Below are 16,783 nucleotides of genomic sequence, written 5' to 3' on the forward strand. Positions count from 1 at the left end.
CGGCGGCAGGGCCGGCACCCCACGCGGCCCCTCAGGCGGCGGCGGCGGCGCCCGGCCAGCCCCGCTTCTCACCGCGCTCCAGGGCGCCGCGCAGCGCCCCGCGCTCCGGCTCCGTCCCGACCTCGCCGATCACCACCAGCAGCGCGTGCCTCCGCGCCTCCCGGCAGCGCGGCCCGCCCGGCAGCCAGGGCGCTGCCGTCTCCATGGCGACCGGCCCGGCCGTCGTCTCCATGGCAACCCGGCGGCCGCTGCTGCAGCGCGCCGTGACTGGCGCACGGCTCTTAAAGCGCCCCGAGCTCCTCCCCGATTGGCCCAGCCGGCACGCGGTGCTGCGCTACTGCGGCGAACGCGGGCGTGGCCTCAGGGGGCGCGGCCTCTGAGGCCGCAGCCGGGCCCGGCGGCGCCGCGCTCCTCCGCGGGCAGGGGCCCCGCGCCTCGCCCCGGGGCCCGCTCGGAGCCCGCTCGGGGCCCGCTGCAGGTTCCTTGCCGGCTCGGGGAGCTCCGGCCGCGGGCTGCGCGCAGCCGGCCTGCCCGAACCCGCGCCGCCCGCAGGCGCGAAGCGCGGCGCCGTCGCTACCTGGCCAGCGGCTGCCGTGAGCTGTCCCGGGCCGGAGGGCGGCGGGGCTCCCGGTCCCCGGCCAGGCGCAGCAGCGCGCCGTCGTGCAGCTGCCAAGCTCAGGTGTCGAACCGTGAGCCGAACTCACGCCGTTTAAAAGAATAATCCTTGTTGATCTGACGGGAGAGAGTTGCTTAAATATAGAAATCCGCAGAGGTTTTCAAATGCCCTATATTGGGTTATTGCAATATCCACAATGAAATCATGGAAGCCAGCAATGCTAAAAGATGCCCAGGCTTGCCATCATTTACTTTTCCTTCTTCTCTGTCCCTCGGTAGTAAACAGAACAGTGAGATCTTCGTCGTATCCTGGTGATTCTTTTCCCTATTCAATTGCAGACAAGTGTACTGATCTCCAGTGGTACATGATGAGCTTTCCTAGATTCCAGAAACATGGTATACAAGAAAAATGTCTCTGAACTTTACCCTCGGGTGTAAAACAGCAGTTGTGAGCAGTCACCTGCTGTGTAGACAGGACTTCTTAACGTGCAGAGTGACCAGAGAGGGCCTTACTTCAGGACACAGGTCCACAACTCTAACAATCTGTTCTAGCTAGCCACATCTTCAAAGCACTTCAGTGCAGTATCTGGAACAACCAAGCAAACACAGAGTATGAGACTTCGGGGTGCCGAACAAGGGAGAAGCACCGGAAGGTAGTAAAATCCATGTCTCTTCTGACAAAGGAATGGAGAGACATCTTGTGCTGATGCAGCTGAGAGGAAAAGCATCCCAGCTACTTTAAAACAAGATTGAAGTCAGAAATAATCTGCAGTGTTTCCTAAAGCAGCGTCAGGTTCTGCCCCCTGCAGTCTGCAAGATTTCCACAGACATGAGCTACAGTTCAAGAGGCTTGATGATAAACCGGTGTCTTGTCCTGCTTTGTTCCCTTGTGACTTGCCAAGCCTGCCGAGGGGACACAGCTGAAACCTCAGAAGGTTCAGACAGATGGCATTTTGGCAAGCATATATGAATCTGAAAATCCGTACTGTCATAAGCCTCTGTGAGAAGCTAATTGGGAAAACAGCCAACCACAGAAAAGGGGAAAAATCCAGAATAGTTATTTCTGCAGACTACTGGAGATGTTACTAGCTTACACAGTTTCTCAGTTTGAGATCTTTACTCAAAAGGAGATCTTCACTCTCAACAGATGAATTAGGGGATGCTGCAATAGGTTGTTTTTGCACTACATTGTGGCGACATGGCTGGCTATGATATTTAGTAAATAAATCTTACAAACAGAGAATTAGTGCATCAGAACAGTTTAACTTACTTTTGTGTGTTGGTCCTTGCATAACAGCATTAATTTAATTTGCCTCAAGGGATTGCATGGAAGCAGGTAAATACGTGAGTAAAGAGAGAAACCTGCAAATAAACATCAGCGTACAATAAATTCTATCTTGAAAGTAGGATTGTAGATCACGGAGGGCAAATATGAAGATGCAAGATTTTCAGAGATTTTTACACCAGCTGGTAGAAATGCATTCTGTTTTCAGGATATTCAGTCTTAACATTTGCTGCTTATTTTTGACATGGTAGCTTTCCAGAGCTGCAGCTTTCCACTGCAGTGCAGAGAGACTCCTCCAGCTGGCTTTCTGCCAAGGGAAAAAGAAACAGGAGACATGCAAACTGTAGTGAAAGCTTAAAAAGAATGTCCAAGCATGGTCCTGCACCATGGTGACTAGAACCTCTTGGGAGGACAGTTTACAGTTAAGAGAGGTGTTTTCATAGCGTGATCAATTTGTGTTCTTTAGCAAATGATAGAATCACGTCATTTCTGTTGTTTTCTGATGCGAATCAGATCTCTCTGTGGTCACAACAGAAATGGAGTAGCTGTGCAGCCGTACTGGTGTTACATTTCATCAGCCCTAGTGTGTGTGCACTGCATCAGGTAGTGAAAGGAGGGATTTCTAGCCTAAGAGTTCCCTCCTTTTCCCTGTAAATCCACATTTTAGATGCATCCAATAGATCTTTAGAGCAATTAATGTGCAAATTTCTGCTTTCAAGCACTGCAGTAATAGGCACCCCTGTGAAGCATCACAAGCTGACTGGGGCTGAGTGCAGATATCACAGGTCCTGACAAGCATCAGGTGCTGACAGAATGAGAGGTGGCAAAAGCAGACAGAAGGAGTATCTCTGAACAGAGGGAGCTGACGAATCACAGGTAAATGACCATTATAAAAATGGATTTAAAAAACAGGCTTAAAAGAGCATAAATAGGATCTTCATAATATCAAAGGAAGAACAATCTACTTAATTTCATTATCTTAGTCCTTTAGCCTGGAATGATGACTTTCTCTATTCCCTAGCTAAAAATGACCATATGAATAAAATTACTTCTGGGAGCCAGAGATCTATGGCAGTATCTGAATAAGGCTACTGCCTTTAACCAAGGTAAAATATAATTTAATTTTGGCTGTGACCTTTCTGAGTATCAGAGAACAACAGGTGATTTCCTAAAGGGACTTTGCTCTTTGTAAAGGCCCTGATCTCACCTGCAGGAATCACAACTATCCTTGGAGCAGAAGAGCCCGGCACTCATAATGCTTCTTTGTAGAGATGAAACTGTTTTGCCGTTTATACTGACACTTCCAGGATGTATTGTAAGATACAGAAAGAGAAACAGACAGCTAAGCCCTTCAGTTTGACCAAACCATTTTTTTATTTTTTCTTTATTTATTTATTTATTTATTTTGCTTCTCTTCAGCCCTGTGGATGATTTATTGGAGCAGTCCTGCTTTTCTTCCAACTTCTGTTGTATAGAAGGCTTTGCAAGATACTGAATGTCTCCTGCGAAATTTGGAATGACTGCAGCTCTGATCAAGACAGGGATCTACCTACCTATAAAATTATCACTGTGTATTCATTGTGTCATTTCCGATGATGCAGAGATTTTGAATTCAAGTAGATGTTTATCAGACCAAGGAAGGTACTACTTTGCGCTGATGCAGCAATTCCTCTTTGAAGCCAAGGTGATTTTTAATGCATTAAATATTAAATATGAAGTGGCCAGAATTCTTACCTCTTTGTTTAATCATTCCTCATAATTAAAAACAATTAAAATAATGTACTTGAAACAGTCAGGCAAAGCACAAGCATAAAAAATGTGCAGAAATGGAGTATTACTAAGATTTTTGAAGACTGAGCGGTACATGTTGCCAGCAACCTCACTGAACAGTGCAAAGAAACTATGATACTACACTTTCCACCATATCTGTGCATATGTCTTTCACAATTTCCCTTGCTTGGTAAAGCCAGGTTGTGATACTAAAATTTTTCCATAAGAAGGAGCAGTGAAACTATGTGATCCTGGCTTGTGGGTAAACAGTTAAACTTCAGTATTACATGGTGCATTTTATGTTACTGAATGTTAGGCATATTTAAGCCTAACGTAAGTGATATGTAAGCCAATAAGTAACACACATGCCCAAGAAGGAAGCTTATTGGCTGTGGTATTGCTAGCTATGTATGGCATACATGATTAAGTACCCACCCTTTTTGTTTGTTTGTTTGTTCTTTGGTTACATTCACACGATGAGCACATCTTTGGGGTCAGTCTTTTCACAACTTAAGAATATACATATATTGGATTAATGCTGAGACCCTTTGCCTGAAGGTCATAGTAAAGCAAGAAACTGCATTGTTGAATATCAATGCTTGATACTTGTCCCATTGTGTATCTTTCAAAGCTCTACCACTTCTAGAGTACACAGTCTCTGAACAGTGGTTAAGTGATCAAATCTTCTATGTTTGCATTGAAATTCAATATTAATGAAAGACTAAATAAGCCAACTTTAAATAAAGAAATATCTGACTAAAATTAAGTTTGACAAAGAAGCGCAATAAGAAATAAGGTTTAAGAACACAGTAACTACAAAAAATGCTGTTTCATTTACCCTCTGGAACTGATTTAGAGACTGTCCTGCAAAGTGGGTATTGCTGTGACCTAAGGAAGCGGTCCTCAGGCGTGCTGCCTAAGGAGTTTGTGATACCACAAGTACATCAAGGGAAGGAAAGTCCTCCACTTTCATGTCTCAGAAGGTAACACAAGAAAAGTAATTGTTTACATGTATTTATCCTATAGCACAAGTCAGAGTAATGTGTCTAAGTCTTGCAGTCATGTATCTGTCTGTACACATTATTTAAAATTATTTTAGTTTTCCTTTAAAGTTTGATAGAAACATAGTGTCACTTGGCCATATATTACTCTTGAGTCGGGCCACTGGAGGTTTAGGAAGCGTTTTCTCAGGATCCAGAATTTATCTTTCTCAACAAAAGAGCACATCAATGTCAGCAGGGCACCCTCTAGGGGCCATCGTGTAATTTTTGTACGCTGTTCTGAAAATGATTTAATGTTAAAAACAAATGCCAAGTTAATCATTCTTAATTATTAATTAAGCTTCGGCATGGTCCTGGAGGAGGTGACAAGGACAGTGCAGCAGGGAGCTGGTATGAGGCTAAAGGTGAGACAGTTGAGAGGGGATTGTCACTCCTGGCTGCCGCCACAAGCAACTCCCTTTGGGTACTGGGATGACTGGGTTTAATGAAAGCATGGGGCTGGGATGAGTATGGATTGTGTCCACTGTCCATGGCTGGATGGCATGTGGCTTTCTGGGATGACAGCGGCCAAAATGGTGTATGCACTGATCTCTTTCCTTCTCCCACATTCCCGTGTAAATTTATCAGAAAACCCATGTTTTCAGCTATGGCCTCCAAGAATGACTAAGGTATTTTAGCTCAGGAAATAAACAGTAGAGTTCCAGGCTCTGGTAGGGATAAAATGTGCAATGTGTGATGTCATACACTGTGTTTTCTGATTCTGTGTTCTGAGGAGGGACTCCACATCTAAAATTCCATCAGCTCTCCAAAAGCTCCTCTCCCACACACATACCTAAATGCCTCCATTTTTCTTTGTCAGCTTGTACCACTTTGTCAGCACTATGGCGCTGGTGAGATGCCAGTACAGGCCAAGACTGTAAAAGCTCACTGAATCTCCACACTGTGGAGATGGCATCACGGCCTTTGGTCACAGGCCAGGGCAATGACCAAGGATGCTGCTGTGCCTCAGCATGTCCTCCAGAGCCCTGGAGGAAAGCACCAAGTTTCTGGCTCTGTCACCTCAGTAAGTCATGAAATATGCGGTCCGGCTCTTCTTTCGCCATCTGGCAGATAATAAAGATACAGAGCAGAGTGCTGTGCTGGGGGTTGCCTGCCCTGGGGTCACAGCACTGATGAGGGAAGGTGGACACAGTCTGTTTTGTGTCTGTAGCGCTTTGGAGGTCTTGTGCTGGGTGACAAGCCTCCCCTCCCGCTCCAGTGGCCTGTGTTTGTGGTAGAGGTGGCAGTGATGCCGGCCTGCGGCAGGACCCACACGCTACAAGCTGCCCGGACCACACCAGCTCCTGCGAACCCAGGCCTGGCGTTTGGCCCTAGCCTCCGGGTACGTCCCCCGGCTCCCTGCTGCACGTCGCGGCTCGGGCTGCGGCCAGGCCGCTCGGAGGCGTTGGGCTGGGCCCCGCTTCTCCCGGCCTCGGGGCCGGCCGGGCGGTCCCCGCCGCCCGCCTGAGCGCTCCGGCCGCCCCAGGCTCTAGCCCCAAAGCCCCAAAGCCTCGGTGCGGACGGCGGGCGGGGCCCGGCCACTCACCGCCCGCTTGATGTCAGCGGGGCGGGTCCAGCCGGCGGCGGGGATGTGGCTTGAGCGCCTCAGCCCCAGACCGAAGCGCCGACGCCGGCCCCGCTCGCGGGCTCCCGGCTGCGACCAGGTAAAGGCGGCCGGGGCTGGGGTGGCGCCGCGGCCTCCCCCTTCCGTCGCCCCCTTTCGCTCGCGGCCGCTTTGTCCTTTGTGCTCCGGCCGGGGCAGCTCCGTCCCTGCGGGCGTGAGAAGCGCGCGGAAGTCGCGGGGCAGCCCCGCGGCGGCGCTTTCGGGGCGCCGCTGGGCCCGGCCCCTCCCCGGACGGCCTCGCCGCTGCGGCTCGGGGCGCTGCGCAGGTCTCGTCCGGGGAGCTCCGACGGCGGGTCGGGGGGCGCGCTGGGGCCTGGCCGCCGCACCGGTGGGGCGGCGCGGGGCGGGGACGCGGCCGGGTCGCGGCGTGGGCGCGATGCGCCCTGCTCGGGGGCGGGTCCGGGGCGGCTGCCCGGCTGCGGAGGTGCGGAGATCCGTCTTCTGGCCGGGAGGAGGGCTTTCGCGCTCGCTGCAAGCAGCGAAGTTTGGGACGTGCAAGTGGAGATGGCAGTGACTGCTCTGCCTCTGCAGTTGCCCCGGGTCAGCTGTAAGCGCAAATGAGAACAAGTGGTTCCAGTTAGCTCCAGGCATCTTCCATGTTAAACAGCACGTCAGCCCTTAGTGACCTCTGGGTCTGTAGCATACCAGGCGTTCTTAGTTGCCATTGGACTCACAGGCCCTGAGAATGCTGTATACTATGCAGTGTTTACTCCCAGGTTAGTAGAGCAAAGGATAATTTGTACAGAAATCGGCCAGGTAGGGTTTTTTTTGATGTTTTTCCCTTGTGAACAATAGCGACTGTGATAATACAGTACGATACTTAAACTTAGATTTTCAAAGGCAGCTAACACCCTTAGTCCTTTAGTAAGCCTAGGTATCTTATTAGGCACCTTAGTTTACGTATCTAACTCTCACTTGAAATCAGGATCTGGTATTCGGTGTTCTCCATCTGAATACTATCCTCATCTGAGGATAGGACCTGAGGCTGCTCTGAGACACAGAGAAATAGATTCAAAGTGAAAGAAATTATGAGTACTAGGAGACCTGGTTCTCATTTGTTCATCCCAATTAGTAGGCTATGTTAGAAAGGAATGCTCAGAATAAAATAAACTATAGCTTCAACTGTCCATTGCAAATTCTCTAAGATACAAGAAATTCAGAGAAAATACTCCGAATATGAAAAATCAGCCTTCGTAACTTCATTCATCAAAAGTCTTGTGTTGGATGTGTTTTGTTTGAAGGGAAAATAAGCAAAGATTAATATTACTCTTTTATCTTCTTTCTCAGGTGAAGGTGGACACACCCTATTCATAATTTATGATAAGACTCAGAAAAAAAGGCAGTCTGCAAACTGAGGGGGGAATATTTAGATCAAAGGTATGTACATTGTAAAGAAAGCAGGTTGCTTTTCTTCAGAGCTTAAAAAAAGATGGAAAAAAGATTACAGATTTAATGCAAAATATGTGCAGTCAACTTTAAAATTCATACTCACATTTGGCATTTACTAATTTGACTACCAGGACTGAGCTCTCACATGTATTCCACGCTGTTTTATGCAAATGGTTAGAACTGCAGAAAAATGAGGCTGAAAGGGAATCCCGGAGATGAGTGAGTCCAACTTCCTGTTTTAGACCAAGATCAACTATACCTGTTTGTTACTACATTTAAAAAAAGTCTTAAATGTTAGAGACTGCATAATCTTCAGAGCTTCATTAGCCTTTTTAAACATTTTTACTTCTTTCTCCTTCAAATTTTGTTTAATTTAAACCTACTTGCAGTTGTTGTAAACCTGTTCGCAGTTCTCCTCTAAACCATGAATATGAAAAATAAATTATTTGCTATCAACTTTTCTGTTTGAAGACTGTTAGGAAAACCTCTTCATCTGCAATCTTCACACTAGACGTAATGCTTAGCTTAGATCTTACCAGTGTAGAGAACAAGAATTATTTCACACATCTAACATATGCATACTATATAGAAGTATGATGCATGATGTTTGCACCTTTTTCTTTAGCAGCAGTTTGCCACTGACTCATTAGTTTGTCAGGCACTACCATCCCCTATGACCTTGCTGTCCATTCTTTCCTTTTGTTGACTGCTGTTCTTATCTGCATCATACTTTGTCCATTTTCTGGACCATTATTTAGTTTTTCTTCTACTTCTCAGAGTCCCTCTCAGTTCCGCATTGCTTGTGAATTTAATAAGTGTACTTGCTATTTTATAACCAAGATAAATAAAGAAAACATTGAACAGAATAGAATCATAGAACAGCTTGGGTTGGAAGGGACCATGAAGATCAAACAGTTCCAACCCCCCTTGCCATGGGCTGGGATGCCACCCTCTAGATCAGGTTGTCCAGGGCCTTATCCAACCTGGTCTTGAACACCTCCAGATATGGGGCATCCACAGCTTCTCTGGGCAACCTGTAAAGTTCTGCCAATATAAGCAGCATTGTGTTAGATCCCAGCTGTGTTTCTAAATGTCTTGTATCTTGTGTTCCATCTGCAACTCCATCAGGCTATGCTTATACCATCCTTATACACAAGACCATACTGTGTTTAATAGATATAAATAGATATATCCTTATTACGCACTTTAACAAGACTGCATATCTTGAGCACTCTTGACACTGTTAGCGCTGTTAAGCAGTCAATTCGGCTATCAGCCATACCATCCATAATGACCAAGTCTGTCACTGCTTCAGCAAAGCCTTTATGTGAGCAAGGTATGTACAGATCAGTGCCTATCTAGGTCTACTTGTGATGTAGCACTGCGGGGAAGGAATTCGCAAGTAGCCTTATGCTGTTTGACACGTCCCTGAACTAGAGATAATGAGGAAGTAAGCGGTAGAAACAAAAACTTGGGCAAGGTTGAGATAAATAACTTGGCTGCAGTGTTAAAGATGAGCTTTGCACAGTGGCCAATGGCTGGCTGGCTTGAGGCGTGTGCCTGAGGGTCTCTGACCAATTGTATGACAGATTCGGGCGCATGAACAGCATCTGGGGCTACGGGAAAAGTATATGTAGTGGAGGAAAATTGCAATAAACGTCTCCTGTTCAAGAGCCATCGGGAGTCTGTGTCTTTCATCCCTTCAGATGGTGACCCCGATGTGATTGGGAAGAGAGCAACGCTGAGAGAAGCATCCGGAGGGGCCCCAGCCAAACGACTCAAGCTGACGGCGGGACCGCGGCTTTAATCCCGGGACATCACCTCGAAAAGCAGGTGAGCAGCTGGGGCACTAACTATGGGAGCTAATCTATCGGCCGAGGAGGAGGCAATAGTTAAGTTATTGACTCAACTCCTGGTAAAAAGAGGAGTGAAATATGACCCGTATAAAATGAAACTATCGCTAAAGTTCTTACAAAGGATGGGGCCCCGGCAACAGCTTCGGCGGCGTTTGATGTAAAAACTTGGGAAAACGCAGGGACAACTATATGGGATGCTGCCTCGCGGGGAGATACAACAGCTGCTGAGGTGATGACAACCTGGCGCTTAGTAACTGAGACATTGAGATCATGGCAAGCGGAAAAAAGGGTACAGACAGCGGCTGCTCAGGCTACGCAGGCGGGTGAAATAAAAAGTGGTGACTGCGTACCACCAGAGAAAGTAAACCTGACAGACTTGGGAACAGAGGCGGAGACAATATCTCCGCGGCGGTCAGCGCCACCAGCACCGCTGCCCACAAGGCCAGTGGTGCCACCTGCGGGGGGTCCCTTTGACCCCCGAGATCGTTGGAAACAACTTCAGAGAGAAGCAATAAAGGACGGGGGGGGCACAGGGCTCAATTTTCCAGTCCAAGGTCAGGATCATGGGCAAAATGACTGGAACCCCTTCTAGTGGGACCTTATTAAAGAACTGTGTAAGACGGTGACCGCTTACGGGTTATCGGCCTTGTATACACAGTCCCTGCTGGAGAATGTCATGACGGGACAGCTTTTAACCCCCTTTGACATATGATAAATGGCGGCGATGATATTAACTCCGACACAAAAATTATTATGGGAACAGAAATGGAGAGATTTGTGCGAACATGCAGCGCTCCAAAATTTAGAAAGGCAGCCAGGGGATCCGCTTTTCGGAGCCAGTATACCTCAACTGATGGGTACAGACCCGATGGCGGATCCACGCCTTCAGGCACGTCTAGATCCAGACATCCTCCGGCTGACTGCGACCCTAGCCCTCCAGGCAATGTTAAGAATTCCAGAGACCGGGAAGCCCACGCTGTCCTTTACAAAGGTCCAGCAAGGGGTGTCTGAACCATACATGCAGTTTATTGATTGGCTTCACGATGCATTAGATAAGGAGATTGACAATTGGGAAGCAAAAGACGCCTTGCTACAAAAGCTAGCGGTGGAAAACGCAAATACCAACTGTAAAAAGGTGCTACAGTCTCTGCCCATGAATACAACACTAGTTCAGATGATAGAGGCATGTAACCGAGTGGGTTCTATCGAACATCATACCGAATCGCTGGCGTCCACTTTTGCAGCAGCACTAACCATCAGTCAGGACCCCAAGGGTCAAAAAAAATGCTATCGGTGTTGGGACCCGAGCCACCTAGTCTTCGCATGCCCTCGGCGTGGGCAAGGGGGCAACTCGCCGGCAGTTCCGCCCACTTTGTGTCCCAGATGTGGGAAAGGACGCCACTGGGCGGGCCAATGCCGCTCTCAGTACAACGCGGATGGGCAGCCTCTGCCTCCGCGGCGGGGAAACGGGAGGAGGAGCGCGGGGCGGGGCCGCGCGGCGACACCAGCACCCCCGGCCCAGGTCAAAGGAGGAATCTCCTGTGAGGGAGGGCTCCAAATGCGGTGCTAACGCAGGGTCCCTCGCCACCTGCAGCCCCGCTGCCACGGTTACCACCGTGGACACCCCCTCAGCCAGAACCAGAGGGAGTGCCGGAGTGGATGTCTCCACAGTAACAGACACCACCTTGCGGGGTACTCACTTTCATAAAATTCCACTGAACGTCAGAGGACCAATTGGGAATGGCTGTAGTGCATTGCTGCTAGGACGATCAAGTATAACTTTGACCGGATTGTTTGTTTTGCCGGGGATAATTGATGCCGACTATAATGGACAAATCCAAGCTATGGCTTGGACACTGTCTCCACCGTTGTCAATACCAAAGGGAACTAGAATTGCTCGATTGATTCTTTTCCGAGCAGTAGTACCAAAGGCTGTGGACGCTATCAGGGGAGAGGCAGGATTCGGGTCAACAGGATTCCCCAAGGCGTTTTGGGCCGCCAACATAGCCCAGCGTCGGCCAACGCTTACTGTTACTTTGGAATAACTCTGAGCACCCACACTCCAGTCAATGCAAGATGCTGGTGGACACTGGAGTGGACATTACCGTCATTGCTATTAAAGACTGGCCCTCTGCTTGGCCCGTGACAACTCCCACAGGCAGATTGGTTGGAGTGGGAGGAATGTCAAGCACCTTTCAGAGTGCCACGATGCTTACTATAAAAACCCAAGAAGGTACTACGTGCACAGTATGCCCTTACATTACTAATATCCCCATCAGCCTGATGGGGTAAGATGTGATGGGACAATGTAAGTTCATCATCTCCTCCCCTGAAAATTTTCAGTAGCGGCCATTGATGAGCGACTGACACTCCATCTCGCATGGAAAAGGGAATCACCGATATGGGTGGATCAATGGCCGCTCACAAGAGATAAGGTCGCGGCGCTGCAGGAGTTGGTTCAAGAACAACTCCAACAAGGACATATTGTCCGTGTCTTTCATCCCTTCATAGCACATCTATGTTTGGACCCTCATTCTAACTTACATTTTGACATGGAATCAATGTCAAAGTGTAAGTTTTATATTTATGTTACTGAAATTTCGTCATAGGTATGCATCCCTTTTTTGCTTATGATCACCCCGTACAGATATTGCTAAAAGTCTTACTATAGTCAAGTTGCTATTCTTCCACTTTTCTTCTGTCTGTAAGGCCTGTTGTTCTGACATGAAAATAAATCAGGTATTATATGCTTTGTCTTTACAGATCTATGTTGGTTGCTAACTCATCTCCTTGTTACCTTCTAGGTACAAACAGGTAATTTGTTTGACATGTTATCAAAGTTTTCAGAGATCTTAAAGGAATTTTGAGAGACTGGTACATTTGACACTTCTAGTCTTCAGATACCCCATTATCCTCCAGGAGTTCCAAAAGGTAACTGCTAAGACAACATGTTTTAGAATGAAAAATCAACAGATTTTAAAGTATCTGGCTTAGATAAGCACTCTTTAATAAGTTTCATCCTGGCTTCAGGGGTCAAGTCTTGGCCATTGTCATTGTTTTTTAACTGAGCTAGCTCCTGTTCTCTGATGGCCATTTTAGAGAAGAGCAGTACATGCTTCAGCCTTCATGACGTTGATCACCCAGCAGCATCCCCTCAGAAAATGGCAGACGAACGGTTCTTTTGGTTGTTGTTTTCCTGCTAATATGCCCATAAAATAATTTTCTTCTTGCTCTTGGACTGTTTCTATCTTTGGGCCTTTGCTTTTTTAATTCTTGTCCCTATATGCTTCTGACATTCTTTTACACTGATCTTTTACGAAAGCCAGAATGATTTCCTCCATGTTTTCATGTCATACCTGAGTCAAATCAGTTTCCCATGGCGTACAGGGTTATCCTTTCTTTGTATTAAGATAGTTTGCACTTGTGCCTTTAGTAAAGACTGCCATCTCTTTGTAATTTCGTTTGTGGCGTAAGATCTTACCTCCTGCCAGTTACCGTTTTATTGATGTCTGTTTCTCAAGATCCATTCTTTGTTTTTCTGCCCTTTTTTTCTTTCCAGAGATAAATTCTGTCCACTCACATGTACTTCTGTTGTTACAATGCAATTCCTTTGACTTTACCTCCCTGTTAGCGTTAACTGTATCTACTGTAAAAGCACCTTCAGATGAAGGTCTGGATTTTGAAGAAGGACGTGGCTTAGGTAGACATTTCAAATGCTCTAATGAAGAACACGTATTCTCTAGGAAAAGCTAATAAAAAAAGAGCTGCTGGCATGATAGAACTGGAAAAGATGATGTGAGGAAAGATACAGTTGTGTAATATTCTGTCTATAAGAAAAGGAGCTTATTCATATACACTGAAGTGGAACACAGTAGCAAGCTTAGAAACATTAGTAAGTCCAGCTGGGATCAGTAGTGGAGTACCACAAACTTTCCTCAAAGATGAGGGCTCATGCTAAATACCTATTCTTCAGAAGGCAGCTTGACTTTCTACTTCACCAAAACATTGTGGAATTTTACGATTTTAATTTTGAGAGTAAGCACAAAGGAAGACCATCTGAAATGCTTTCAGTCTGATGGAGGCAGAATTCTGCATGAAAGAAATTGAACAGACTGCAAGAGCCCATTCTAAAACTTCCGAGCCGCTTAGGGATCATAGACTGCTAACTGTCCTTTGAGGAACCTGGTATCCTTTTTGGGTCCTTGGGATAAAGCATTTTATGAAGATGAACTCTGGCTTCTCCAGATGGGTAGCAAAAACCTATCAACAACTTCATCTTTCAAAAGGATTTAGTAGTCAGAGGCCTCATGGTGTGCTTCAGCATCAGGGCAAACTTCACACTATCCAAAGTAGTACATATTTTGGAAGCTAGTATATCAGAAAAAGCTTTAATAACACAATTTAATGTGTGCTAAAGGAGCATCTTCTGGGAGGTGAACAGCCAGCCACTAAAGCATCCTTCCTCTGTGAGAACTGTAAATATGTATAGCTCGTTTAACATTCTTAACATGAGTGTCCAAACTTGGATTTCACATTACATGTAAAATTTGTTAACATGAACTCTTATTTTCAGGGTTTTACCATGTGCAACTTCACGTCTATAATTCTGAATACTAACAGTTTTTTCCAGGCCAGGTATTATTTTTCAGTCATCTTTGTTCTTGGTTCTACAACAGATTTTTAAATATATAGAATTCTCATCTATAAAATATGGAGATGCAGGAGTAAAAAAGAAGAGTTGCAAAAGAGGATTTGAATTAGTCTGTTCAAACTAATTTTTAGCAAAATGTTTAGATCTAATGCTGAAAGACAACCACGTGGTCTTAATTTGTGCGCAAAATTTGTGTCCAGTAACTGCCACCTGTTGGTATTAATGCAGGAAAATGAATCATATTTCACTTTCCTAGGGTGCCTAAAATTTTACATAGAAAATCATGGTTGTCTGGGGTGAGCAGTGTTCCTGTCTGTGCCAGACCTGGAGGAGCTGCGGGCTTTCACGTGCCAGTAACGACAAAGGGTGCTCGGCGGGGGGGCTCCGGCGGGCCTGCTCTCCTGCCTTCGCCCTTTCCCTCTCCCCGGTTCTCACGGAGAGGCCGCGTGCGCGGCTCCTCTCGCTGAAGGGAGCGGGGTCCGGGGCATCTCCACATACGCTGCCGCTCCCGCCCTCGGCGGGGTCCCTGCGCGGCGCGGCCCCGCCCACTCCGCGGCGCCTGAGCCGCCGTCTCCCTGGTAACGGCGCCTCCCTCGGAACGGCGGCGCGGGGCGGGCCGGGCCGGTCGCGCGCCGCCAATCCGCGCGCTGCAAGATGGCGGCTGCGGAAAGCGTGGCGCGGGGCGGCGGGCGGGCGCCGTAGGGCCGCGGCGGCTGGGCTCCGCCGTGCGCTGCAGCTCCCACGACGCCCCGCATGGATCCCGGCGGCAGCCAGCCGGACTCCGGCCTCTCGCAGCAAGGCACGCCCTGCCTGATCGTGGCGGACTCGCAGCCCGAGAGCGTGGGCCCGGAGGAGGACGCGGAGCAGGCCTGCCTCGGCGTGCTCGCCCGCCGGCTGCCGGTCCGAAGGAGCCCGAGCCCCGTGCTGGTGAGCGCGCGGCGCGGCGCGGCGCGGCCCGGCCCGGCTCGGCCCGGCCCGGCTCGGCTCGGCTCGGCCCGGCGCGACCCGGCCCTGACGCGACGCGTGCCCCTGTCTTGCAGGAGATCGTCTGCGGCCCTGCCGGCAGCCGGGCACCCGCGGGCGACGGGGCGGACAGGGAGCGACCCGCAGGTGAGAGCGGGGCGCGGGGCCGCGCTGGCGGCGCCGTGCTTGCGGAGCCGATGGAGAGCCCTGCCCGCCCGGACGCTGCCGGCCCGCGCAGCCGCGTCGCCGAGGAGGTGCCGTCGCCCGGCGGGGAGAGCAGGTGGGCGCCGGGCCGGGCGAGGCGAGGCGCGGCGCGCCGGCTGCCGGCCGCCCCCTCGGGGGCTCTCGCCCGATGAAATGGCGGCCGCGCGCCGTGAGCGGCCTGCAGCACGGGCGGCGGCAGCGGGGTCCGTGGGGGCTCCGGCGCTGCAGCCGCGCGGGGCCTGGCCCCGTGCCAGGCTGCGCGTCTCGGCGGGCTTGGGAGCAGCCGGGCTCGTTGCCACCGTGAAGCCGCTCCTTGGGGCACCAGCGGGCTGTCAGAAGGCAGCCCGCGGGAACCCCCGAAGTGAGTAAGTCTTTCTGTTGCAGTGCCCTTGTAAACACTGGAGAAAGAGCTGGAAGCGATGTTGAGGACTGTCCTACCTCGCCATGTGTAGAAGGTAACTTCTCCGTTTCAGGTCTCTGGGTGGTGAATCTGATCAGTGTTCTGTGTAGCTTTCAGTTCTGTTTCCTCACTTGTCCCACCAGGGTAGTCATGCCTGCAATTGGTCAGAATTGGGCATCTTTTTCCAGAAGCTGGTCTGTATGCTTTGGAGCTTGAAAATCTGTGAGGACTTAACATCATTGTTACCAAGGGTCTTGGAGACAAGGGATTGCTTAGAATATGCATGGTGACCACTAGGAGATGGAGCCTTTTTATGGCAGAGGAAATAACTGGCATAATGGTTGTCATCACAGGACTTTCAGGGACAGAATCTGTATTATCAGGATTGATTTCTGGTATCCAAATATACAGTAGTACACAATGGCATTATATAAGACCTTGCTAGTTAACACTGGTTTTGGACGTAATGGTCGCTGTCCCTGTACTATACTATAGTTTTAATTGGTACAGCTGAATTGAGAGTCTGTTAGTTTATTTGGGGCTTTGGCAATATCTTAGCATATCTTTTGCCGTGGCAAAGATGGCTTTTTTTTTTTTGTACATATATTACTTATGGATGTTTGATGTTAGATACAGGCATGTCACAGCTGCATTTTGGAGCTCTAGAGCTCTCACAGAGCCAGGACTTTGAGAGTGACTTTGTGCCCAATGAAGAAGATGCTAGGCATCAGTTTCACTCTGGAGCTGCTATCCCATCTTCTTCCAGACCTGCAAAGAGTGATTCTAAAGATGGTATGTGAAAATGATCTTAGATGTCTTTTTGTTGCTCTGTTGTTTCTTTTTTTTTTTTTTTTTTTCTTTTTAAACTAATAGATGTTACGTTTCTCTGAATACCATATTGGTAGTGTGCAACAATGAGTTCACAGTTCATAGTTGAATAGAATTTTCTCTTGTCTTTACTTTGGGCTAGTTTATTTGTTTTCTTG

General features: G+C 48.6%; 2 protein-coding genes across 4 annotated transcripts in view; one reads left to right on the forward strand and one right to left on the reverse strand.

Moving 5' to 3' along the window:
- The window catches only part of MAP1A (microtubule associated protein 1A), a 60,298-nt gene extending 59,991 nt beyond the window's left edge, over window positions 1-307 (reverse strand). The window contains exon 1 of the mRNA XM_040570405.1: window positions 73-307. Coding sequence (XP_040426339.1) covers window positions 73-232 — 160 coding nt within the window. The 5' untranslated portion in view covers window positions 233-307. The remainder of the gene's footprint in view (window positions 1-72) is intronic.
- Window positions 308-6,226: 5,919 nt separating this feature from the next.
- Window positions 6,227-16,783, forward strand: part of TP53BP1 (tumor protein p53 binding protein 1) — a 49,163-nt gene continuing 38,606 nt past the window's right edge. Inside the window, exons 1-6 of one of the 3 annotated variants that reach the window (XM_040570201.1) lie at window positions 6,227-6,374; window positions 7,622-7,711; window positions 9,430-9,556; window positions 15,271-15,473; window positions 15,782-15,852; window positions 16,428-16,589. In XM_040570201.1, the coding sequence (XP_040426135.1) occupies window positions 15,391-15,473; window positions 15,782-15,852; window positions 16,428-16,589 (316 nt within the window). In that variant the 5' untranslated portion in view covers window positions 6,227-6,374; window positions 7,622-7,711; window positions 9,430-9,556; window positions 15,271-15,390. Of the gene's footprint in view, window positions 6,375-7,621; window positions 7,712-9,429; window positions 9,557-14,872; window positions 15,158-15,270; window positions 15,474-15,781; window positions 15,853-16,427; window positions 16,590-16,783 lie in introns of those variants that run through there. The other 2 variants (XM_040570200.1, XM_040570199.1) reach the window with 2 other exon arrangements.

This window comes from Cygnus olor, chromosome 11, assembly GCF_009769625.2.
Source record: "Cygnus olor isolate bCygOlo1 chromosome 11, bCygOlo1.pri.v2, whole genome shotgun sequence".
Taxonomy (NCBI): Eukaryota; Metazoa; Chordata; class Aves; order Anseriformes; family Anatidae; genus Cygnus; species Cygnus olor.